General features: G+C 39.2%; 1 non-coding gene and 3 gene segments (V, D, J or C); 3 read left to right on the forward strand and 1 right to left on the reverse strand.

Annotated features, from left to right (window-relative positions):
* Positions 1–2,457: 2,457 nt before the first annotated feature.
* On the forward strand, positions 2,458–3,006 carry LOC123583698. The segment is given in 2 exon segments: positions 2,458–2,509; positions 2,672–3,006. Coding segments are annotated over 2 exon segments (387 nt in total).
* Positions 3,007–6,578: 3,572 nt separating this feature from the next.
* Positions 6,579–6,684, reverse strand: LOC123584541. The gene has a single exon (XR_006705507.1). It is a non-coding gene; the product is annotated as a U6 spliceosomal RNA (small nuclear RNA).
* Positions 6,635–8,802, forward strand: LOC123583357. The segment is given in 2 exon segments: positions 6,635–7,097; positions 7,265–8,802. Coding segments are annotated over 2 exon segments (357 nt in total).
* An 11,086-nt stretch (positions 8,803–19,888) lies between these two features.
* Positions 19,889–20,443, forward strand: LOC123583352. The segment is given in 2 exon segments: positions 19,889–19,983; positions 20,107–20,443. Coding segments are annotated over 2 exon segments (381 nt in total).
* The last annotated feature ends 433 nt before the right edge of the window (positions 20,444–20,876 follow it).

Raw genomic sequence — 20,876 nt, forward strand, 5'->3', positions numbered from 1 at the left:
AGGCTGTATCCAAGGGTACAGTATGGAACAATTAGGTAGTCAAAGAGCTGGGAAAGAAAGAAACCAGTTTGCTCATTTCCTTCCCCTGCCTCCTTGCTGCATGATCATTCTCCTGGGTAAAGAGAAAGTATCTAATGCAAGTCCAGCCACTTAGATCTCTGTAGTTTGGGTCTGTGAAAGCCATGGTCCAACAGTTTGATCGCCTGAATGGAGAGCTGTAATTTGTGTAAATATCTGACACCATGGGCAGGAAAGGAGACTAAGGCTGAGCCACTGTTGTTCTACCTGCAGGCTCATCCTCCACTCACTGGTTTCTGGAGGAGGGAACCGAAGGTGATAGTGTCATCTGAACACCTACGTGCATTTCTAAGGACTTTCCCCCAAGTAGCAAATATATTTATTACCCCAGATGGGTATCCCTTGAAGTCAGGATGAGTATAATGAGCATGACTCACACATTGTCTACAAAAAAAGATCACTGGATTTGGAAGACTTCTGGAGCTGGGAGTCCATGAAGGTGTTTGATGAAGGTTTTCTAGGCCAACACTCTGACAAGAAGTAAAGCAATATTCTCTGAAATAATCATGGAGTTGGGAATTTTGTCCAAGAGATGGCTGTATCTATCTGTGTTATAGTCAATACATGGAAGAACATTATTCGTATGAATGCTCACATTCAGAACATCACATTTAGTTCTGTGTGTCACACCTCAAAAGTGCCTATATTGACCTCAGTGTCTAGATCCGAGAAAAGGGAAATTTGACCAGGGAAGAGTTTGAGAATTCTCATTTTATGGGGAATGGGTGAGAGAATGAAAGATTCCCCAAATCAAGAAGTTTTACATACATAAAAGCACATTTTATATATACCCATATATTTACATATTGAGTTGATGTTCTTCACCATAGCTGTCTTTAAAACTGAAGGATGGGAGATATGGAAGGAAGATTAGCTTTATTCTTTTCATTTCAGAGGATCAGTGAGTATGAATCATAGAAAGGAGCTTCCACTTTTGGAAATGAAGTGGTCTTAGTTTCCCAGAAACCATTTCTTCTGATCAATTCTTTAGGGCCTGTTTCCTGTTGGTTCTATTCCTGAGCACATGCAAGATTTAGACTTCCGTGGATTTATTCTCACAGAGGTCATCAGAAAATTCCAAGACATTCAAGTGGATGAGAAAGGGTTTAGACAGAGGGCAATAATTCTGGAAACTCATAGGTCCAGAGAACTTTATCAATGAATTTGGGGAGAGAACACTGTAGAGGAGTTTAGGAGAAAAATAACAGAGTATGGAATGTGAACCAGTGATGACCAGGAAGGGGAAGGATGACACAATAGTTGGCTAATACTTTAGAAGGAATTCTACTGAGTCCATGAGTCGGTAATTGCATTTTAAGACATGCCATCTATCTTGATTTGAGAAAATGAAATCAGTTCAAGGATAAAGTCATATGTGGTTATATTTTCTGAGCGTGCAGCTTGATGTTTGCTCAGCACGTCTAGTCTGTCTTTCAATACTTTGCAGAATATAAGACACATAACATTCAAATAGATTTCTTAATAGCATGTCAGATTTCTTTATGCAAATTAATCTAATCTTTGGTCAAACTGTTTCCTATAGTTGAAATATTAATAAGTAAGTGATGGAAGTTATCTCCCTGCTCCCTTATGATTGAAATTTGGTCTTCTACTTTTTGTCACAGTCATCTTACTGAGGGAAGATTCCACATCTGACTGTTGGTACTGTCAGTCCTCTGGGAGTAGCAAGGTCATGGGCCAGACAGCTCGGACAAGCAGCGACTGAGATAAAAGTTATCTTATTTGAAATATCAAATGATATTCTCTCTTTTACTCTAATCTTTGGCTTGCATGTTCCTTTTAGGAAAGTTTTTCTCCATAACAGACAAATGAGGCTGGTAGATTTGGCAGAAAGGGAAGGTTTTCTATGTTCTTTGTTTAAGACAGTGAATCATGATTCCTTCCTCGTTTCAAACATGTACACGAGGCCCATCAGTGAGTAAACGGCAACAGGATCTACTCTTTTGAACTTAACAGTGACCCAGTAGTGTGAAGAGGTATAAATCTTAATGTTGACATTCTTCCTGTGCATCTAGTCTCTGGTCTAGGATGTAATTTGTTTGACGTATTGCTGCCATTATGCGTCTGAGTCCCTCCAGAGGCTCGGGGTAGGGGAAGAAGGTTTTCCTCAGTGAGTTCAGTACAGACGTGACCACAGGAGGGTGCACCTGAGCTGCCGCAGACCAGGCGGAGGGTCCATGGTAGAGCATCTGCATGAGTAGGTCTGGCAGAAGCACAGTCGTCTTCTTATTGGCTGGTGGACACGTGGGAAACCACTCTGACTGATGCAGGAAAGAAGGCCGGGCCGGTACTAGAAGTAGCTGTGCTGGCTGGAGGTGGCAATTCTGAAAGTGATCGTAATTGTAATTGGGAGGAACCATGAGGACATCCGAGGGGGCTTTCATCATGCTCTTGTGGCTGCTGCTGCACTGTGAGTTGAGTGTTTATGAGAAACAGAGTAATTAGTGGATAGTCTTCAGCAGTCAAGACTGGCTTTACTCAGGTTTCCTCCAGGTAGTGGAGAAAAGGGGAATTCTGAAGCATAATAACGCGGGAACTGCTCTCCTTTCTCTGACCTTTTCTTTCTGCACAGGGCTCAGCCGAGGAGAGAATGTGGAGCAGAGTCCTTCCACCCTGAGAGTCCAGGAGGGAAACAGCTGTGTTATCACCTGTAGTTACTCAGACAGTGCCTCAAACTACTTCCCTTGGTATAAGCAAGAACTTGGAAAAGGTCCCCAGCTCATTATAGACATTCGTTCAAGTGTGGCCAAAAAAGAAGACCAAAGACTCACTGTTTTACTGAATAAGACGGCCAAGCATCTGTCCCTGCACATCGCAGCCGCCCAGCCTGCAGACTCAGCTGTCTACTTCTGTGCAGCAAGTGCACATTGCGTCCCAGACACCTGCTGCCTGCACCCAAACCTGTGACTGGGCAGCCCCTGTCCTTTGACACAGAACTTCAAGCAGATCGTTTGTGCTATTGTTTGTCTGCAGGCGGAAGCTAATGTGGTAGACATTAAAGCATAACTGAAGACAACTGGGATCGAGATGACCCAGACAGGGTTAGAACATTTTCTTGGATGATTGCTGCTCAATGGAATTCTTGAAGGGAGTTAGTAAGGTTTTATGTTGAAATTCAGGCTTTAAATGTGAGTTTACATATGCTATTCAGATGCCTTTCCCATAAATAACCCCTTAGTACTAATATTTCAGTCCTTACTATGGATGAGATGGGCATTTAAATGTTGTGTTTCCAAGTAGCATTGATTATTTTTCTGATGCTACAACATTACATGTCAAATATAGAAATACATAAAGTGAAAAATATGAAAGTCATACTTCTATAATCGGATATTATTGTTAATATTCATTTTAGTCTTAAAAAATCGTATTCTGATTAGGAACATGATTTTTTCACTTAATATAATTTGATTTGAGCATTCCTTCCATCATGTTTTCACCTCTAACATCTACTTTATTTTATTTTTAATGTTTTATTTAACATCTACTTTACAATAGCTCTGTGAAATATTTTAATTAAGTACAGTTTCATACTAATTTTCTTCCTCTGTATTTGGGGCAAAATTTGACAGCCATATATGTGATTTGATCACTTTCTCTTTCAGAAAATGTGGCATGGGTTTTCCTTTAGAGCCCAGTGATGGTGTCTATTATTTGTGTGTTTGAGAGAAATTAAGATAGGGAATGACTTGACAATATGAACTTAAGATAAAACTCAGAAATCTATTCTCATTTACAAAATTCTCTAAGTATCTGTTCACAATTACTCTCACATAGAATTTAGAAGACAGAATTTTGTATTTCATTCACTGCTGTATTCGCAGTAGCTAGCACAAACTTTTTCATATAATGGGCTATCCGTAGATGTTTCTTAAAAGAAGGAAAGATGAATTCTGCTACTTAAACATACTTTTAATCTAATTTTTATGATGGAATTAAATGTATAAATTGATTGTGAAAAAAGTCCTTAATGCGTATATCTGATTATTTCAGAGCGTTCTGTTTCTTTCCATTTATATGTCTTCCTTTCTTAATAAAGCTCTGTGGTTTTAAGATAATTAAATGTATTCTTGGACTTGTAATTTTGTGTTATCATTATAATTAAAACCGTTCTTTCTGAGGCATATGGGAAACATTTTATATGCACTTATTAGCCACCTCGTTAATGCAGTGCACACAAAGGCATTTGGACTAATGGTTAATGTAGAGACAACTTGTTCCAAACCTCCCTGAGTCAACTTCACATTTGATTGAATTAAACATTACTAACCATAGCCTTTTTTTTTTTTTTTTCGGGAGAGAGAGGGTGCAAGTGAGCAAGGGGCAGAGAGAGAGGGTGCAAGTTGGGGAGGGGGGGGTAGAGAGAAAGAAGGAGAGGGAGGGAGAGAGAGAGAGAAGCAGGGCTCACCCAGGACTTGTGTTTTACCCGAAGCGGGGCCCGAGCTCACCTGATGTGGGACTCGTTATCAAGCTTAGTGCCAAATATTCTGCAACCAAATTGGAATTATTAAACTTTTCCATGGATTGGTCTTTATGTTTTTTAAGAGGTGCTCGGGGTGCCTTGGTGGCTCAGTCAGTTAAGCGTCCGACTTCAGCTCAGGTCATGATCTCATGGTCCGTGAGTTCGAGCCCCACGTCCGGCTCTGTGCTGACAGCTCAGAGCCTGGAGCCTGTTTCAGATCCTGTCTCCCTCTCTCTCTGACCCTTCCCCGTTCATGCTCTATCTCTCTCTGTTTCAAAAATAAATAAACATTAAAAAATTAAAAAAAAAAAGAGGTGCTCACGTAAGGACCTTAGTTGGAAACGTATGTGTAGCATGATGGCCTGCTCAGGCATTTTTCCCTAGCTTCTACAGTGTCTTTTGTATCGTGATCTTTCGTCATTATGATAAAATTTCTTTTTAACAACACGAAGACATCAATAATTCATGTATTTGCTGTTCCTTTCTTATAAGACGCATGAGCAATGTGAAAGGGTCAATAAAAGAAAGTTAAGGAATCTCACTGTCTTTATAGTGTTTGGAAGGTGTGAATACTTTAAAAGCATATTGACTGACACTGACTACATAATTTTTTGGGGGAAATTGACATGCCCAAAAGATATCCATTAGTTCAGCCACTTGAATTAATGTTGCTTCTGCTAAGTGACTGAATTTTATAAAGGATTCTGGAGTGGTAATTGCATGACCAGTCTGGTATTGTCTCTTTCGATGTTTAAGATAAGATTATTAAAATTCTATTAATTCAGAATCTGGTCTCAGAGTGTCTGACAGATTTACCCTGGATATGGACACTTCTTGAATGACATAAGTGCAATCATGAGACTCCCTTCATTGAGAAATGTGTTAGAGTTGAGTAATAGGAGGAGAAATTAATAATATTTCACATTTACTCTGCCAGCTGGTAGAAAAACATTAGGTGTTTATAGAGAGTTATAGTCTATCACTTAGAGAGCCTGACAGTTGTACTCTATGTGGTTCTATCATATTTCATGGAGACTGCAGTACAAATTCTGAAGATGCTTCAACCAATTTAGCTGAAGCTATAATGATTTTGAGACAAGGATGTTAAGTCTTTGCTACTGTATCAGGAAGTCAACAGTAAGAGGCAATGGATCTTTGCTGTTTGCCATGATGTTGAAAAATATCCTTAGGACACAACCTTACTTTTAATCTGTGCACACAGAGAAAGTCTTATCACAATCAATCATCGTATGGTCAATAGTCTTGTGGAGGTGTATGGTGTCACCTAGGGTATATTCTTTTCAGAACTGAGCATACAAAGTACAGGGGCTTACTGTGGTTCAACTGAGGTAATGGGAAAAATATAAATTTAAATATTTGATAATTAATGAACAAACTCTGATGTCTATTCTGGCCTTTCTGAAACACAGCTGAGCTGTTGAAACTAAACAATGTAAGAAGGAGACCTCGGTGACAGGATCTATTATCTGAGGGCTTCAGTCTAAACCTTTCAGCAAAAAGTGATTAGATTTTTCAGCCTTTGGCCCCAAGAAAGGCATCTGAACAGACATTGACAGTGAGGAAGAATACTGGCATACTAATAGGTAGATTGAAAGAGCTACAGTTAGTCTAAACATTTTGCCTTCTTATCATAAAGTGATTTATTTCTATCTTATGTGAAATAACATAGTGTGAGCATACATGATTCTTACATCTTTTTTCATGATTTTTTAAAATTTTTTAATTTTTAATTTTTTTTAATGTTTATTTATTTTTGAGACAGAGACAGAGCATGAATGGGGGAGGGTCAGAGAAAGAGGGAGACACAGAATCCGAAGCAGGCTCCAGGCTCTGAGCTGTCAGCACAGAGCCCGATGCGGGGCTCAAACCCACGGACTGCGAGATCATGACCTGAGCCAAAGTCAGACGCTTAACCAACTGAGCCACCCAGGCGCCCCTCTTTTTTCATGATTCTTATCTTATGCTGTTTCCATAATACATTACATGTAGTATTTTTAAAAATATAGAATACTTCATGAATTTTCACATCATTCTTGCACACAGGTCATGCTAATTTTCTCTGTATTATTCTAATTTTAGTATATGTGTTCCCAAAGTGACCCTTAGTTGTCATATTTTTAAGTGCCTCCCACCCACTTTCATCACAGATGTGATGAGTGAACATATTATAGTTAAACCATCAATCCTCATTTCAATATAAAATTTTACTCATTCATTTTCAGATGTGACTGTTTACACATTAGAGTCACTGAATGCAAAAAGAAGTCTGGATAATGAGACTCTCAGCTGGTACAGAGAGAAGTGTGACATGACCCACACAACTTGCTACAGGAAACCTCTATTTCCTGTTCTGGGGCAACAGCAGCACATACCCAGCCATCCTTTCCTCACCCTGGCAGGCTCCCCTCATGGTGCCGAGCTCTGAAATTGAAGAAGACATTTCCCATCTTGTGGAAAAACTCAAACATGTTTCTGTCCAGCCTTCTGAAGGTGGTAATGGCTTCGATGTGGCTGGGTAAGGATGGCCCCCATTGTAATGTTCCTCCTGTACGACCTAAAAGCAGGGGACATAAGTGGTGTCTTGTAGGTACCTTGGAAGGGAGGGATAATAGTGTGTAAAACACAATTTCCTTGTGCCAGATGACTTATTCTGAAACTCTGATCCCATGTTTTTTTCTTTAGGATCCAGTATTTCCCAAAAGGTAACTCAAGCCCCACCAGCGATGTTAGTACAGGAGAAGGAGGCTGTCATCCTGGAATGCACATATGACACCAGCGATCCAAATTATAGTCTATTGTGGTACAAGCAGCCCAGCCGCGGGGAGATGATTTTCCTTGTTCGTCAGGATTCTTACAACCAACAAAATGCCACAGAAGGTCGCTACTCATTGAATTTCCAGAAGGCAAGAAAATCCATCCATCTTGTCATCTCAGCTTCACAGCTGGAGGACTCTGCAGTGTATTTCTGTGCACTCAGGAGCCCACAGTGAGAGGCATGCTGGAGGGAGGTGTACCCAAACCCCAGAGCTCTTGTTGATACATCCACCTGTTGTAGGGATCAAGGCAGGGAATTCCATCCTACACAGGAAGTGGCTAAGGCTAGGGCAGCTCAGATGGAGGGTTAGAGGGAAAACCTGACCCTCTTAGAGGTCTTAGAGAAAATACCTCTCTAGATAAGAATTATCATGCATCAAAAACATCCTTACCCCTGAAAATTTGTGTTGAAAGTGTTTATTTAAAACTAGAAAAGCCACGATAAACAATTTGCCATTTTGCAATTAGATTCAGCTGTGAGAATTGGCTAAGTAAATTCGGAAACATTTGACTCAAAAATCAGTAAAAATGTGTGTGAATTGTTGGATTTTCAGGTGAATTTTATTCAGTAAGTATATCTTGAATATATATTATGTTACAGCCATTATTTAGAATATGGAAGGCCATGGAATGTTTCTGTGGTTTTCCTTTTTTGGTTTATGTCACGCTGGTTTATTCTGCTTAATGACGTGGTTTAGTTAGGTTTGTTTACTGTGAGTCAACTGTACTTACATGTATTTTCCAAGGCGCCTACTCTGTGACATATGTCTGTACTATTGCTCATCCCATCTTATTAACACGCCTAGCATTTATGTCCTCGATTTGTATTCTGGAGGTTTACCTGCTTCCCAACACTGTTATCTGCAAATGATCATGATTAGTGGCTCTTAGAGGGGACCCTGTGAAGTAGCAGGGTGTGAATTATCCTCTTTGTCTGTTCCCACCCTTCACTTCAAAACTTTTTCAAAGGCATTTTTCCCAGCACGTGGCTCAGATTGCACACTTCTGAGCCCTCTTTGTTTGATCAATGTTCCACAGTCCAACACCACTCCTTCTCTCCATTTTCCTCCTTCCACCTCTAACCTCATTTCCCCTGTGCCTTCACATTCGAATGGTAACGGATGGTTGATAATTGGTCTTGCATTGTAACACTCTGTTATATTTGCGTGGAAAGCAGATGGGTAGGGTAGAAATCTTAATAAGGATCTCTTTAAAAATTTTTAATTATAAAATTTTACCATTGTAACATACATTTTTACCAGTTTAACAATTTTTAAGTGTACAATTCAGTGGTATGAAATACATTTACATTGTTGTTCAACAAGCACCACTATCCATTTCCAGAAATCTTTTCATCTTGAAAAACTGAATATTTGTACTCATTAAACAATAGCTCCATCCCTACAGTCCTTGGGAACTACCATTCTACTTTCTCCTTCCATGAGTTTGACTACTTTGGACACCTCCTAGAAGTGGAATTATGCAGTATTGGTCATTATGTGACTTTCATTTTACATAATGTCTTCAAGGTTCACCCATGTTGCAACATGTGTCAGAATTTCTATCCTTTGTGAGGTTGAATAATATTTCAGTATATGTCATACCACATTTTCTTTATCCATATCCATCTTTTGCTGCACCTTTGGGTCTTCCAAAGCAAAACTTTCCTTTTGGTGGAAACAGGAATTTATAAACGTCTCAATGTTTGGGGTTTATAGTGAAATTCTTCCAATTTTTGAATGTATACCAGAAGTGGAATTTCTGGATCGTAAGGCAATTTTATTTGAAATTTTTTGAGAGATGGTGTGTCTGGGTGGCTCAGTCAGTTTGAGGGTCTGACTTCATCTCAGGTCATGATCTCACAGTTCGTGAATTCGAGCCCCACATTGGGCTCTCTGCTGTCAGTGCGGAGCCTGCTTTGGATCCTCTGTCCCCATCTCTCTCTGCACCCACCCCCCACATGTTCTCTCTCTCAAAAATAAAAAAAAACATTTAAAATAAAAAAATAAAAAAATTTAGAATCATTTATACTGGTTAATTGGAACAACTATGCCCTTAGACTGCATTATCACAAGCAAGTTTCAAGGACCAGAGAGAGAGTAATCACTAGTCATGAATGAAACTCCAGTATCCCAGTGGTTCACAAAACTCTAGAAGAGTTTGTCACGCCTACTACGGTGCATTGCTTAAAGCAGGTATCTAATAATTGCTCTGAATGGAATGGTGAGGCCCCTATACAGGGGTCAGCTCCTGAACACCAGTTTGAGTATCCTTTATAAAAGATTTTCTTTCCTCTTTTGGTAAAAGAGCCAAACCTGCAATTATTTAATTTGCTTTATTAGTTTCACTTGTCTAAATAACTTATTAAAGACTGTCTTAAAATATTCGAAAGGTTTGGGAAGAAGTCATTTTGCCACCCTCTAGTCTTTCAGATTTCTCTGAAAGCAATGTATAGTGGCAAAAACACCGAACAGGTTTTTGCTAGACTTCTGTGTTCAAAACCGTTAGCTCTGCCATGAACTTTCTTGATACTTTTGAACTTCATTCCATTATTTACAAAATGGGAGAGTAATATTTTCCTTAATATTCTGTCGTGACAATTTATCAATAACGTATCCTAAGAGATTGACAAGCTTTTTTTATGAGGGTAATCTCATTAAATACAGAAAAAGCATTTGACCAAATTTAGATCCATTCCTGATTGAAACTCCCAGTGAATTGGGAACTGATGGGAATTTCCTCAACTTAAAAAAGGGGTTCAACAAGATACCTCCATCAAATGTCATACTTGATGGTGAAAGCCAAATGCTTTCTCCTTGTTTTGGAAATAAGGGAAAAAGTTTGGCTCTCATCACTTGTATTTAATATTGAATTAGAGGTTCGCAAATGTAATAAGGCATGTGGAAGAAACAAAAGACATACAGTTTGGAAAGGAAGAAGTGAATTTATCTTCATTAACAGACAGCATAACTGAGCAGAAAATGCAAGGGAATCTACAAAAAAAACTACAAGAACAAATTGGTTTAACAAAGTCAAATACACACTTACCATATGATCCAGCCATTCTACTCCCAGATATTGACCCAAGAGAAATGAAAGCATATGTCAATAAAAAAATCTTTTATGAGGAGGAACCAAGATGGTGGAACAGCATGGAAGTTTTTTTGTGTGTCTCACATCCGTGAAATACAGCCAGACCAACACTAAACCATCCTACACACTTAGAAAACCGATTGGAGGATTAACACAACAATCTGCACAACCTGAACCACAGAAGTCAGCAGGTACATGGCGCGTAGTGGTGAACTTGGGGAGAGAGAAGCTGTGGAAGGTAGGGAACTGCTTTTGCGGGCGGAGAGAGGACAGAGACTGGGGATGGGGGGAGAATACGGGAAAAGCATCCCTCCCCAAAAGCAGCTGGAGAGAAAGTGGAAAATTGGAAATAGCCGCAGGGACTAAACTAAAAAGGGAGAAAGGAGAAAGGAGAAAGGAGAGGGTTTAAATGCCATTAAGACTGTAAACAAGGGGAGCGCAAAGGCTGCAACTCCGCAGCTCCCTACCTGGTGGTGCTCTGGTGGGAAGGGTGAATCCTCAGGAACAGAGTGGGGTCCAGGAAGTTCTCACGGGCCACACCGGGAAAAGCAGTTCCACTGCTGAAAGGACGTTTGGTAGAGACGGTTGAAGCCACCTGGCCCCAGCAGACCCCAGAAAATGGCCACATTCGCTGGTGCTGGAACAAGGTCATTAAGGGTGAAGCCTGGTACCAGATGTGTGTTGTGATTTTCCATAATCCCTGAAAAGCTGCTGCTACACTATCTCACGAACATTTTCTGGGGCGGGCTGGCACCTGGCCAAAGTCTTACAGCACCGGCAGCAGCAAGGTCCAGCGAGCGTTCCTGGGTGCAGCCGGCATTCGGCCATTGCTCATTCGGCCATTGCTTGGTGAGACCCTCCTGCAGAGGGGCAGAACGGGTCAAAGCCACAGTCCGTCAGAAGTAAGGGGCCAGGGAAAAGAGCCGCATCTGAGACAAAATTCAGGAGAGAGGTACTGCCTGGGGCCTGGTCACGGAGAGTGAAAAAGCGGGGAGTGGATGAGAGCTGAAGACGGAGGACCAGTGCACGACTGCTGATCTGGGAGAACAGACTGGGTGGCTGGGTGGCGCCATTTTTCACCGCTCCGGCACATGCGCATGCGCACCGATGAGCACCGCAACAACCCACCCCAGTAGGCTAGCAGCGCCATCTAGTGGAGAGCAGAGCTATTACACCGAGCCCTGCCCAACTGGGCCAAATTGGCTCAAGAACACAAACCTCTCCGCGACTTAATCTATGGACTATAAAGAGCTACATGGACTGACCTCTAGGGGAAAACGAAGGAATTTCAGTCCTACTTCAATCTGTTAGCAGGTTCATCTATTAAATTTTCTTTCTTTTTTTTTTCTTTTTTCTTTTTCTCTTTTACAATTCTTTTCTTTTTCTTGAATACAGAAAAAGAAAAAATTCATTTCTTTTAAAAATATTTTTCTCTAATTTTTATTACTATATTTTTTACTTTTGTGTAAGTTTTTTTCAAATTCTTACTTCCATCATTCTATTTTAGTCCACTTCAGTGTATTCACCTTTTCAAATTTTCAAACAATTTCCTTTTTTTCTTTTTCTTTTTTCTCTTTTTCATTTCTTTTCTTTTTCTTGAATGCAGAAAGAGAAAAATTTCACTTATACTTTCAATTTCTATTAAAATATTTTTATTTAATTTTTATTACTATATTTTTTGTTTAATGTAAATTTTTTCAAATTCTGTTTTACTTCCATCATTTTATTTTAGTCTACTACAGTGTATTCACTTTTTCAAATTTTCAAATGATTTCTTTTTTCTTTCTTTTTCTTTTTTTTATATTTTTTCTTTTTCATTTCTTTTCTTTTTTCTTAAATACAGAAAAAGAAAAAAATTCATATTTATTTTTAATTTTTATTAAAATATTTTTCTTTAATTTTTTCTACTATATTCTTTACTTTTGTGTATATTTTTTCAAATTCTATTTACCCCCATCATCTCATTTTAGTCTACTTCAGTGTATTCATTTTTCAAATTCTCAAATGATTTCCTTTTTTTCTCCCCCCCCCCTTTTTTTCCTCTAATCTCCCAAACCACTTTCAACACCCAGACCAAAACACACCTAGGATCTAGCATCATTTATTCGACTTGTGTGTGTCTGTGTTTAATTTTTAATTTTAATATTTTTAAAATTTTAATTTTCTTTTTAATTTCAATTTTTCTTCCTCATTAATTCCTTTTCTCCCTTCAAAATTACAAAATGAAGGATTTCACCCCAAAAGAAAGAGCACGAAGAAACGACAGTCAGGGATTTAACCAACACAGATAGAAGCAAGATGTCTGAACCAAAATTTAGAATCACGATAATAAGAATACTAGCTGCAGTTGAAAATAGATTAGAATCCCTTTCTTCAGAGATAAAAGAAGTAAAAAATAGCCAGAATGAAATTAAAAATGCTCTAACTGGGATGCAATCAGGATGGATGCCGTGGTGGCAAGGATGGATGAGGCACAACAGAGAATCAGTGATATAGAGAACAAACTTATAGAGAATAATGAAGCAGAAAAAAAGAGGTAGATGAAGGCAAAAGAGCATGATTTAAGAATTAGAGAAATCAGTGACTCATTAAAAAGGAAAAACATCACAATCATAGGGGTCCCAGAAGAGGAAGAGAGAGAAATAGGGGTAGAAGGGTTATGTGAGCAAATCATAGTGGAAAACTTTCCTAACCTGGGGAAAGACACAGACATCAAAATCCAGGAAGCACAGAGGACTCCCATTAGATTCAACAAAAACCAGCCACCAACAAGGCATATCATAGTCAAATTCACAAAATACTCAGGCAAGGAGAGAGTCATGAAAGCAGCAAGGGAAAAAAAAGTCCCTAACCTACAAGGGAAGACAGATAAGGTTCAGCAGACCTATCCACAGAAACTTGGCAGGCCAGAAAGGAGTGGCAGGATATATACAATGTGCTGAATCAGAAAAAAATGCAGCCACAAATTCTTTATCCAGCAAGGCTGTCATTCAAAATAGAAGGAGAGATAAAAAGTTTCCCGGACAAACATAAATTAAAGGAGTTTGTGACCACTAAACGAGCCCTGCAAGAAATTTTAAGAGAGACTCTCTGAGGGGAGAAAAGATTAAAAAAAAAAAAAAAAAGACCAAAAGCAACAAAGACTAGAAAGGACCAGAAACACCACCAGAAACTCCAACTCTACAAGCAACATAATGGTAATAAATTCATATCTTTTAGTACTTGCTCTAAACGTCAATGGACTCAACAATCGAATCAAAAGGCACAGGGTAACAGAGTGGATAAGAAAACACGATCCATCAATATGCTGTTTACAAGAGACCCACTTTAGACCTAAAGACACCTTCAGATTGAAAATAAGGGATGGGAACCATCTATCATGCTAATAGTCAACAAAAGGAAGCCAGAGAAGCCATACTTATATCAGACAATCTAGACTTTAAAATAAAGACTGTATCAAGAGATGTAGAAGGGCATTATATCATAATCAAGGGGTCTATCCACCAAGAAGACCTAATAATTGTAAATATTTATGCTCCAATGTGAGAGCACCCAAATATATAAAGTCGATTAATCACAAACATAAAGAAACTCGTCAATAGTAGTACCATAATAGTAGGAGACTTCAACACCCTACTCACAACAATGGACAGATCATCTAATAAAAAATCAACAAGGAAATGATGGCTTTGAATGACACATTGGATCAGATGGACTTAACAGATATATTCAGAACATTTCAACCTAAAGCAGCAGAATGTACATTCTTCTCCAGTGCACATGGAACGTTCTCCAGATTAGACAATATACTGGGACACAAATCAGCCCTAAGTAAGTACAAAAAGATCAAGACCATACATACATATTTTCAGACCACAATGCTATGAAACTCGAAATCAACCACAAGAAAAATTTGGAAAGGAAACAAATACTTGGAGACTGAAGAACATCCTGCTAAAGAATGAATGGGATAACCAACCTGTTAAAGAGGAAATTAAAAAGCATATGGAAGTCAATGAAAATGATAACACCACAACTCAAAACCTCTGGGATGCAGCAAAGGTAGTCATAAGAGGAAAGTATACAGCAATCCAGGCCTTCCTAAAGAAGAGAGAAAGATCTCAGATACACAACCCAACCTTACACCTTAAGGAGCTGGAAAAAGAACAGCAAATAAAACCCCAAACCAGCAGAAGACAGGAAATAATAAAGATTAGAGCAGAAATTAATGCTATTGAAACCAAAAAAAAAAAAAAAAAAAAAAAAAAAAAACCTCAGTAGAACAGATCAATGAAACCAGAAGCTGGTTCTTGGAAAGAATTAACAAAATTGATAAACCACTAGCCAGTTTGGTCAAGAAGAAAAAGGAAAAGACGCAAATAAAATCAAGAATGAAAGAGGAGTGATCACAACCAACACAACAGAAATAAAAACAATAATAAGAATATTATGAGCAATTATATGCCAATAAAACAGGCAATCTGGAAGAAATGGACAAATTCCAAGAAACATATACACTACCAAAACTGAAACAGGAAGAAATAGAAAATTTAAACAGACCCATAACCAGTAAAGAAATAAAATTAGTGATCAAAAATCTCCGAAAAAACGAGTCCAGGGCCAGATGGCTTTCCAGGGGAATTCTACCAAACATTTAAGGAAGAGTTAACACCTATTCTCTTGAAGCTGTTCCAAAAAATAGAAATGCAAGGAAAGCTTCCAAACTCTTTCTGTGAAGCCAGCATTACCTTGATTCCAAAACCAGACAGAGACCCCACTAAAAAGGAGAACCATAGACCAATTTCCCTGATGAACATGGATGCAAAAATCCTCAACAAGATATTAGCCAACCAGATCCAACAATACATTAAAAAAATTATTCATCACAACCAAGCGGGATTTATACCTGGGATGCAGGGCTGGTTCAATATCCGCAAAACAATTAACATGATTCATCCCATGAATAAAAGAAAGGACAAGAACCACCTGATCCTCTCAATAGATGCAGAAAAAGCATTTGACAAAATACAGAATCCTTTCTTGATAAAACCCTCAAGAAAGTAGGGATACAAGGAGCATACCTCAAGATCATAAAAGCAGTATATGAACAACCCAATGCTAATATCATCCTCAATGGGGAAAAACTGAGAGCTTTCCCCCTAAGGTCAGGAAGAAGTCAGGGATGTCCACTCTTGCCACTGTTATTCAACATAGTATTGGAAGTCTTAGCCTCTGCAATCAGACAACACAAAGAAATAAAAGGCATCCAGATCAGTGAGGAAGAGGTCAAACTTTCACTCTGCAGATGTCATGATATGCTACATGGATAACCCTAAAGATTCCACTGAAAAACTGCTAGAATTGATTCATGAATTCAGCCAAGTTGGAGGATATAAAATCAATGCACAGAAATTGGTGGCATTCCTATACATCAACAATGAAGGGAAAGAAAGAGAAATCAAGGAATCGATCCCATTTACAGTTGCACAAACAACCATAAAATACCTAGGAATAAATCTAACCAAAGAAGTGAAATATCTATACACTGAAAACTATAGAAAGCTGATGAAAGAAATTGAAGAAGACACAAAAAGTGGAAAAAGATTCCATGCTCCTGGATAGCAAGAACAAATATTGTTAAAATGTCGATACTACCCAAAGCAATCTACATATTCAATGCAATCCCTATCAAAATAACACCAGCATTCTTCACGGAGCTAGAACAAACAATCCTAAAATTTGTATGGAACCAGAAAAGACCCCGAATAGCCAAAACAATCTTGAACAAGAAAGCCAAAGCTAGAGGAATTACAATCCCAGACTTCAAGCTATACTACAAAGTTGTAATCATCAAGACAGTATGGTACAGGCACAAGAACAGACACTCAGATCAATGGAACAGAACAGAGAACCCAGAAATTGACATGCAAACATATGGCCAACCAATCTTTGACAAAGCAGGAAAGAATATCCAATGGAATAAAGACAGTCTCTTCAGCCTGGTGTGGGAAAACTGGACAGTAACATGCAGAAGAATGAACCTGGACCACTTTCTTACACCAGACACAAAAATAAACTCAAAATGGATGAAAGACCTAAATGTAAGACAGGAAACCATCCAAATCCTCAAGGAGAAAGCAGGCAAAAAACTCTTTGATCTTTCCCGCAGCAACTTCTTACTCAACATGTCTCCGGAGGCAAGGGAAACAAAAGCAAAAATGAACTACTGGGACCTCATCAAAATAAAAATCTTCTGCACAGTGAAGGAAACAATCAGCAAAACTAAAAGGCAACCGACAGAATGGGAGAAGACATTTGCAAACAACATATCCGATAAAGGGTTGGTATCCAAAATCTATAAAGAACTTATCAAACTCAACACCCAAAAAACAAATAATCCAGTGAAGAAATTGGCAAAAGACATGAATAGATACTTCTCCAAAGAAGACATCCAGATGGCCAACCGACACATGAAAAAATGCTCCACATCACTCATCATCAGGGAAATGCAAATCAAAACCACAATAAGATGCCACCTTACACCTGTCAGAATGGCTAACATTAACAGCTCAGGCAACAACAGATGTTGGCGAGGATATGGAGAAAGAGGATCTCTTTTGCATTGTTGGTGGGAAGGCAAGCTAGTGCAGCCACTCTGGAAAACAGTATGGAGGTTCCTCAAAAAAACTAAAAATAGAACTACCCTATGACCCAGCAATTGCACTACTAGGCATTTATCCACAGGATATAGGTGTGCTGTTTAAAAGGGACACTCCCTTGTTTATAGCAGCACTATCAACAAAAGCCAAAGTATGGAAAGAGCCCAAATGTCCATCGATGGAGGAATGGCTAAAGAAGATGTGGTATATATATACAATGGAGTACTACTCGGCAATCAAATGAATGAAATCTTGCCATTTGCAACTACATGGATGGAACTGGAGGGTATTATGCTAAGTACAATTAGTCAGTCAGAGAAAGACAAAAATCATATGACTTCCCTCATATGAGGACTTTAAGAGACAAAACAGATGAACATAAGGGAAGGGAAACAAAAATAATATAAAAACAGGGAGGGGGACAAACAGAAGTGACTCATAAATATGGAGAACAAACTGAAGGTTACTAAAGGGGTTGTGGGAGGGGGGTTGGGCTAAATGGGTCAGGGGCATTAAGGAATCTCCTCCTGAAATCATTGTTGCACTATATGCTAACCAATTTGGATGTAAATTTTAAAAAATAAAATACAAAATTAAAAAAAAAATTCTTTTACACAAATGTTCATAGCAGCTTTATTTGTAATAGCCCCACTGGGGCTAATCTTATGGTCATCAGCAGGTGAATAGACAAATTGTTTTATAGGCCTATGATGGGATACTACACAGCAACAAAAAGCAACAAACTCTTGATAATTATAACCATGGGAGAACCTCAAGATAATTATGCTGAGAAGAAGCCAGACAAAAGAGTACATGTGATTCCATCATACAAAATTATAAAATATGCCAACTAATTCATGACAGAAGTGTTGCCTGGAGGCAGGAGGGAGAGGGTTGAAAGAAGGATTACAAAGGTTCATGAGGCAACTTTTGAGGTGATGCATATGTTCATTACCTCAATTGTGGTCATGGCTTCACAAATACATACGTTTGCCAAATCTTATAGAATTGTTTACTTTAAATTTGTACAGTTTATTTTTATGAAAATTACACCTTAATAAAGCCATAAAGATGCAAATATACTATGTATCTTCCCTCCATTTTGTGCAAGTCTTCTTGTGTGACCCCAAATACAAAATATTTCTCCTGTAGGCTTTCATTGGCCTAAAACTATGTTTTTTAAAAAAGTTATGGATGATGGCTTTCTGAATCCATGTGGTATAGTGCTTATTTTGAAGCCAGCATCATCCCAACCTATCTGGCAATCTTCCTCTATATCTGAATAGAGGAATTAATGCTGCTTGTCCTGAACCCCTTCTAGCAGAGTTTTGAGGCAGGTCTGACAATGTGATTTGGAAGGTGAAGGAGAAGAAAAGGGATGTGTGAACACAAAAAGTATCCAGGCCTGAATTTCTTACTTCCCTCTGCATCTGGGAAAACATTCCCATGTCGTCTCTGGACTCATGAAGCTCCTTGATGTGAATCCGTGGAGAGTGGCCTCCAGAGAACAGCCTGAGCCTAGCTTCCGTCTATGTGTCTAGAGATAAAAGTTTACAGAGTTACAGATGTGTCCATCTACAAAACTTTATCCTGATAATCCTGATTCCTTACCTTGTGGGGAAAAAATATTTGATTAAAGCTTGGCAACAAAATGTGACAAATAGATGGTATTAGAAACCATCCTTGGGGCACCTGCATGGCTCAGTTGGTTGAGCGTCTGACTCTTGATTTCAGTTCAGGTTGTGATCCCAGGGTTGTGGAATCAAATCCCATATCAGAGTCTGCTTAAGATTCTCTTTCTCTACTTCTGCCCCTCTCCCCCACTCACACACTCTCTCTAAAATAATAATAGAAAAGCATCCTTCAGGTTAAACCCTCTTAAGAGTATAGTGTTAGTATTTGTTGCCTAATTCACATAAAAGAGTCACCTTACACATATAAGAGTCAACAAAACAGTGAGGGAATAAGATAAGAATCTCAGAGCATTCTGTAGGGATTAAACAACTTCATTTGTGATGTTTCTTCTGTGTAGAACTAATATTTTTCACTTTTTAATGATTTAGAAAATCAATTATATTTGACTACTAAAAGATTTGACTATAAAATAGTGTGACTTTTCTTTTGAAAAACTTTTATTGAAAAGATAGTATTCCTTACATTGGTAATATTTTAGGACCAAGTAAACACTGTGTTTTAATTAAACTCCACATGTTAATTATTTTTGTTTAAGAAATATTCAGTAAGTGCTTAAAAAAGAACAGTCAGTGTTCTAAATATTGGGGTACATTGCTGAAAAACACAGAATAACTCAGTAACTTCACTTATTACTTTCTCTGTATTCAACCCCAACTATTTTCTGGGAGTCAGTAGATTTTGGACTGGCTCACAATGGATACGTGAAAGCATAAAGTACTGTATTTAATGCTTTAGAGACTGTTATCCTCTCAGCCACAGAAACGCGCTGGGATGTTCTGTTAAAGAACTTCCACATCAGGTAGTGTCCTAAGAAGAAAGTAGACCTGAGAGGTCAGGATTCTGCTGTTCAGATTTCCAAGTGCCACCTGAAGACTGACATGCGCCTCAGAAAGTCAGGTACAAAGACATCTTGCTGACTCTGGGAGGACCCTGGCCACCATGCATCCCGTTTCAGTCCCCGTCCAGCAGGGGGTGCAGCTTCCTAACACAAACACCTTTCCTGAGAAATGTGGGTTTCCACTGATCATTGCTCTGTCTCTCCAATGCTTCTTCCTGCTACCAATGAAGCACATTAGCTAGGTGACACTCTAGAGATGAACTGTTCTCCAGGCTTCGTGACTGTGGTACTCTTGATGCTTGGTAAGTAAAATGCCTCTTAGTATTTGGATTGTTTCATCTATTGTGACAGCAAAACCTAGAACTATAATTTTATCCAGGAGATTTATGCCCAAGATAACACAGGTCTCTTTTCTTTTTCCCCAGGACGAACCCATGGAGACTCAGTGACCCAGATGGAAGGCCCAGTGACCATTCCTGAAAGGAAGTCCTTGACTATAAACTGTACTTATTCAACAACATGGACCCCCACTCTGTTCTGGTATGTCCAATATCCCAGAGAAAGTCCACAGCTCCTCCTGAAAGCCTTGAGGGACAAGGAGACGGGAAGTCACAAAGGTTTTGAAGCCACCTATGACAGCAAATCCAAATCCTTCCACTTGGAGAAGTCCTCAGTGCAAGCGTCAGATTCGGCTGTGTACTACTGTGCTGCGAGTGACACAGTGACAGGGACTGCAGGGGGAGCTGAGCACAAACTCTGAGCAGAACAGGGGCCCAGGTACTGAATGTCTCTGATCTACTCTGGTTCCAGCACAGTGTATGATGGTTTGCCCCTCAGTGTCTGCTTGATACACAAGTCATACAAATGGCTAGAGCATGGGAACCAGAAGGAATATTCCCCAAACCCAGCTGTTCATTAGTGCAATGAGAAATTCCAGTAGCTCCTCAGTCAGGACCTAAGTAATTTCAAGGTGAAACCACATAACATTGAAGTGGTGTCTTGCTCACCCTGCAGTGAAAGTCCAGCCCCACAAGCTGCTGAGGCCCCCCTGGTGGGTATTGCTGTGTCCAATGACACATTGAGAGAGCCAGGGTGTGCCCGAGAAGGTGGTGTCTGTCCCATGTCTTCCTGACAGAGGATGGGCAGGAGAGGTGATGGGAGAGCTGCAGCCCCAAACCAGGTTTGAATAGAGAAA

This window comes from Leopardus geoffroyi, chromosome B3, assembly GCF_018350155.1.
Source record: "Leopardus geoffroyi isolate Oge1 chromosome B3, O.geoffroyi_Oge1_pat1.0, whole genome shotgun sequence".
NCBI lineage: Eukaryota > Metazoa > Chordata > Mammalia > Carnivora > Felidae > Leopardus > Leopardus geoffroyi.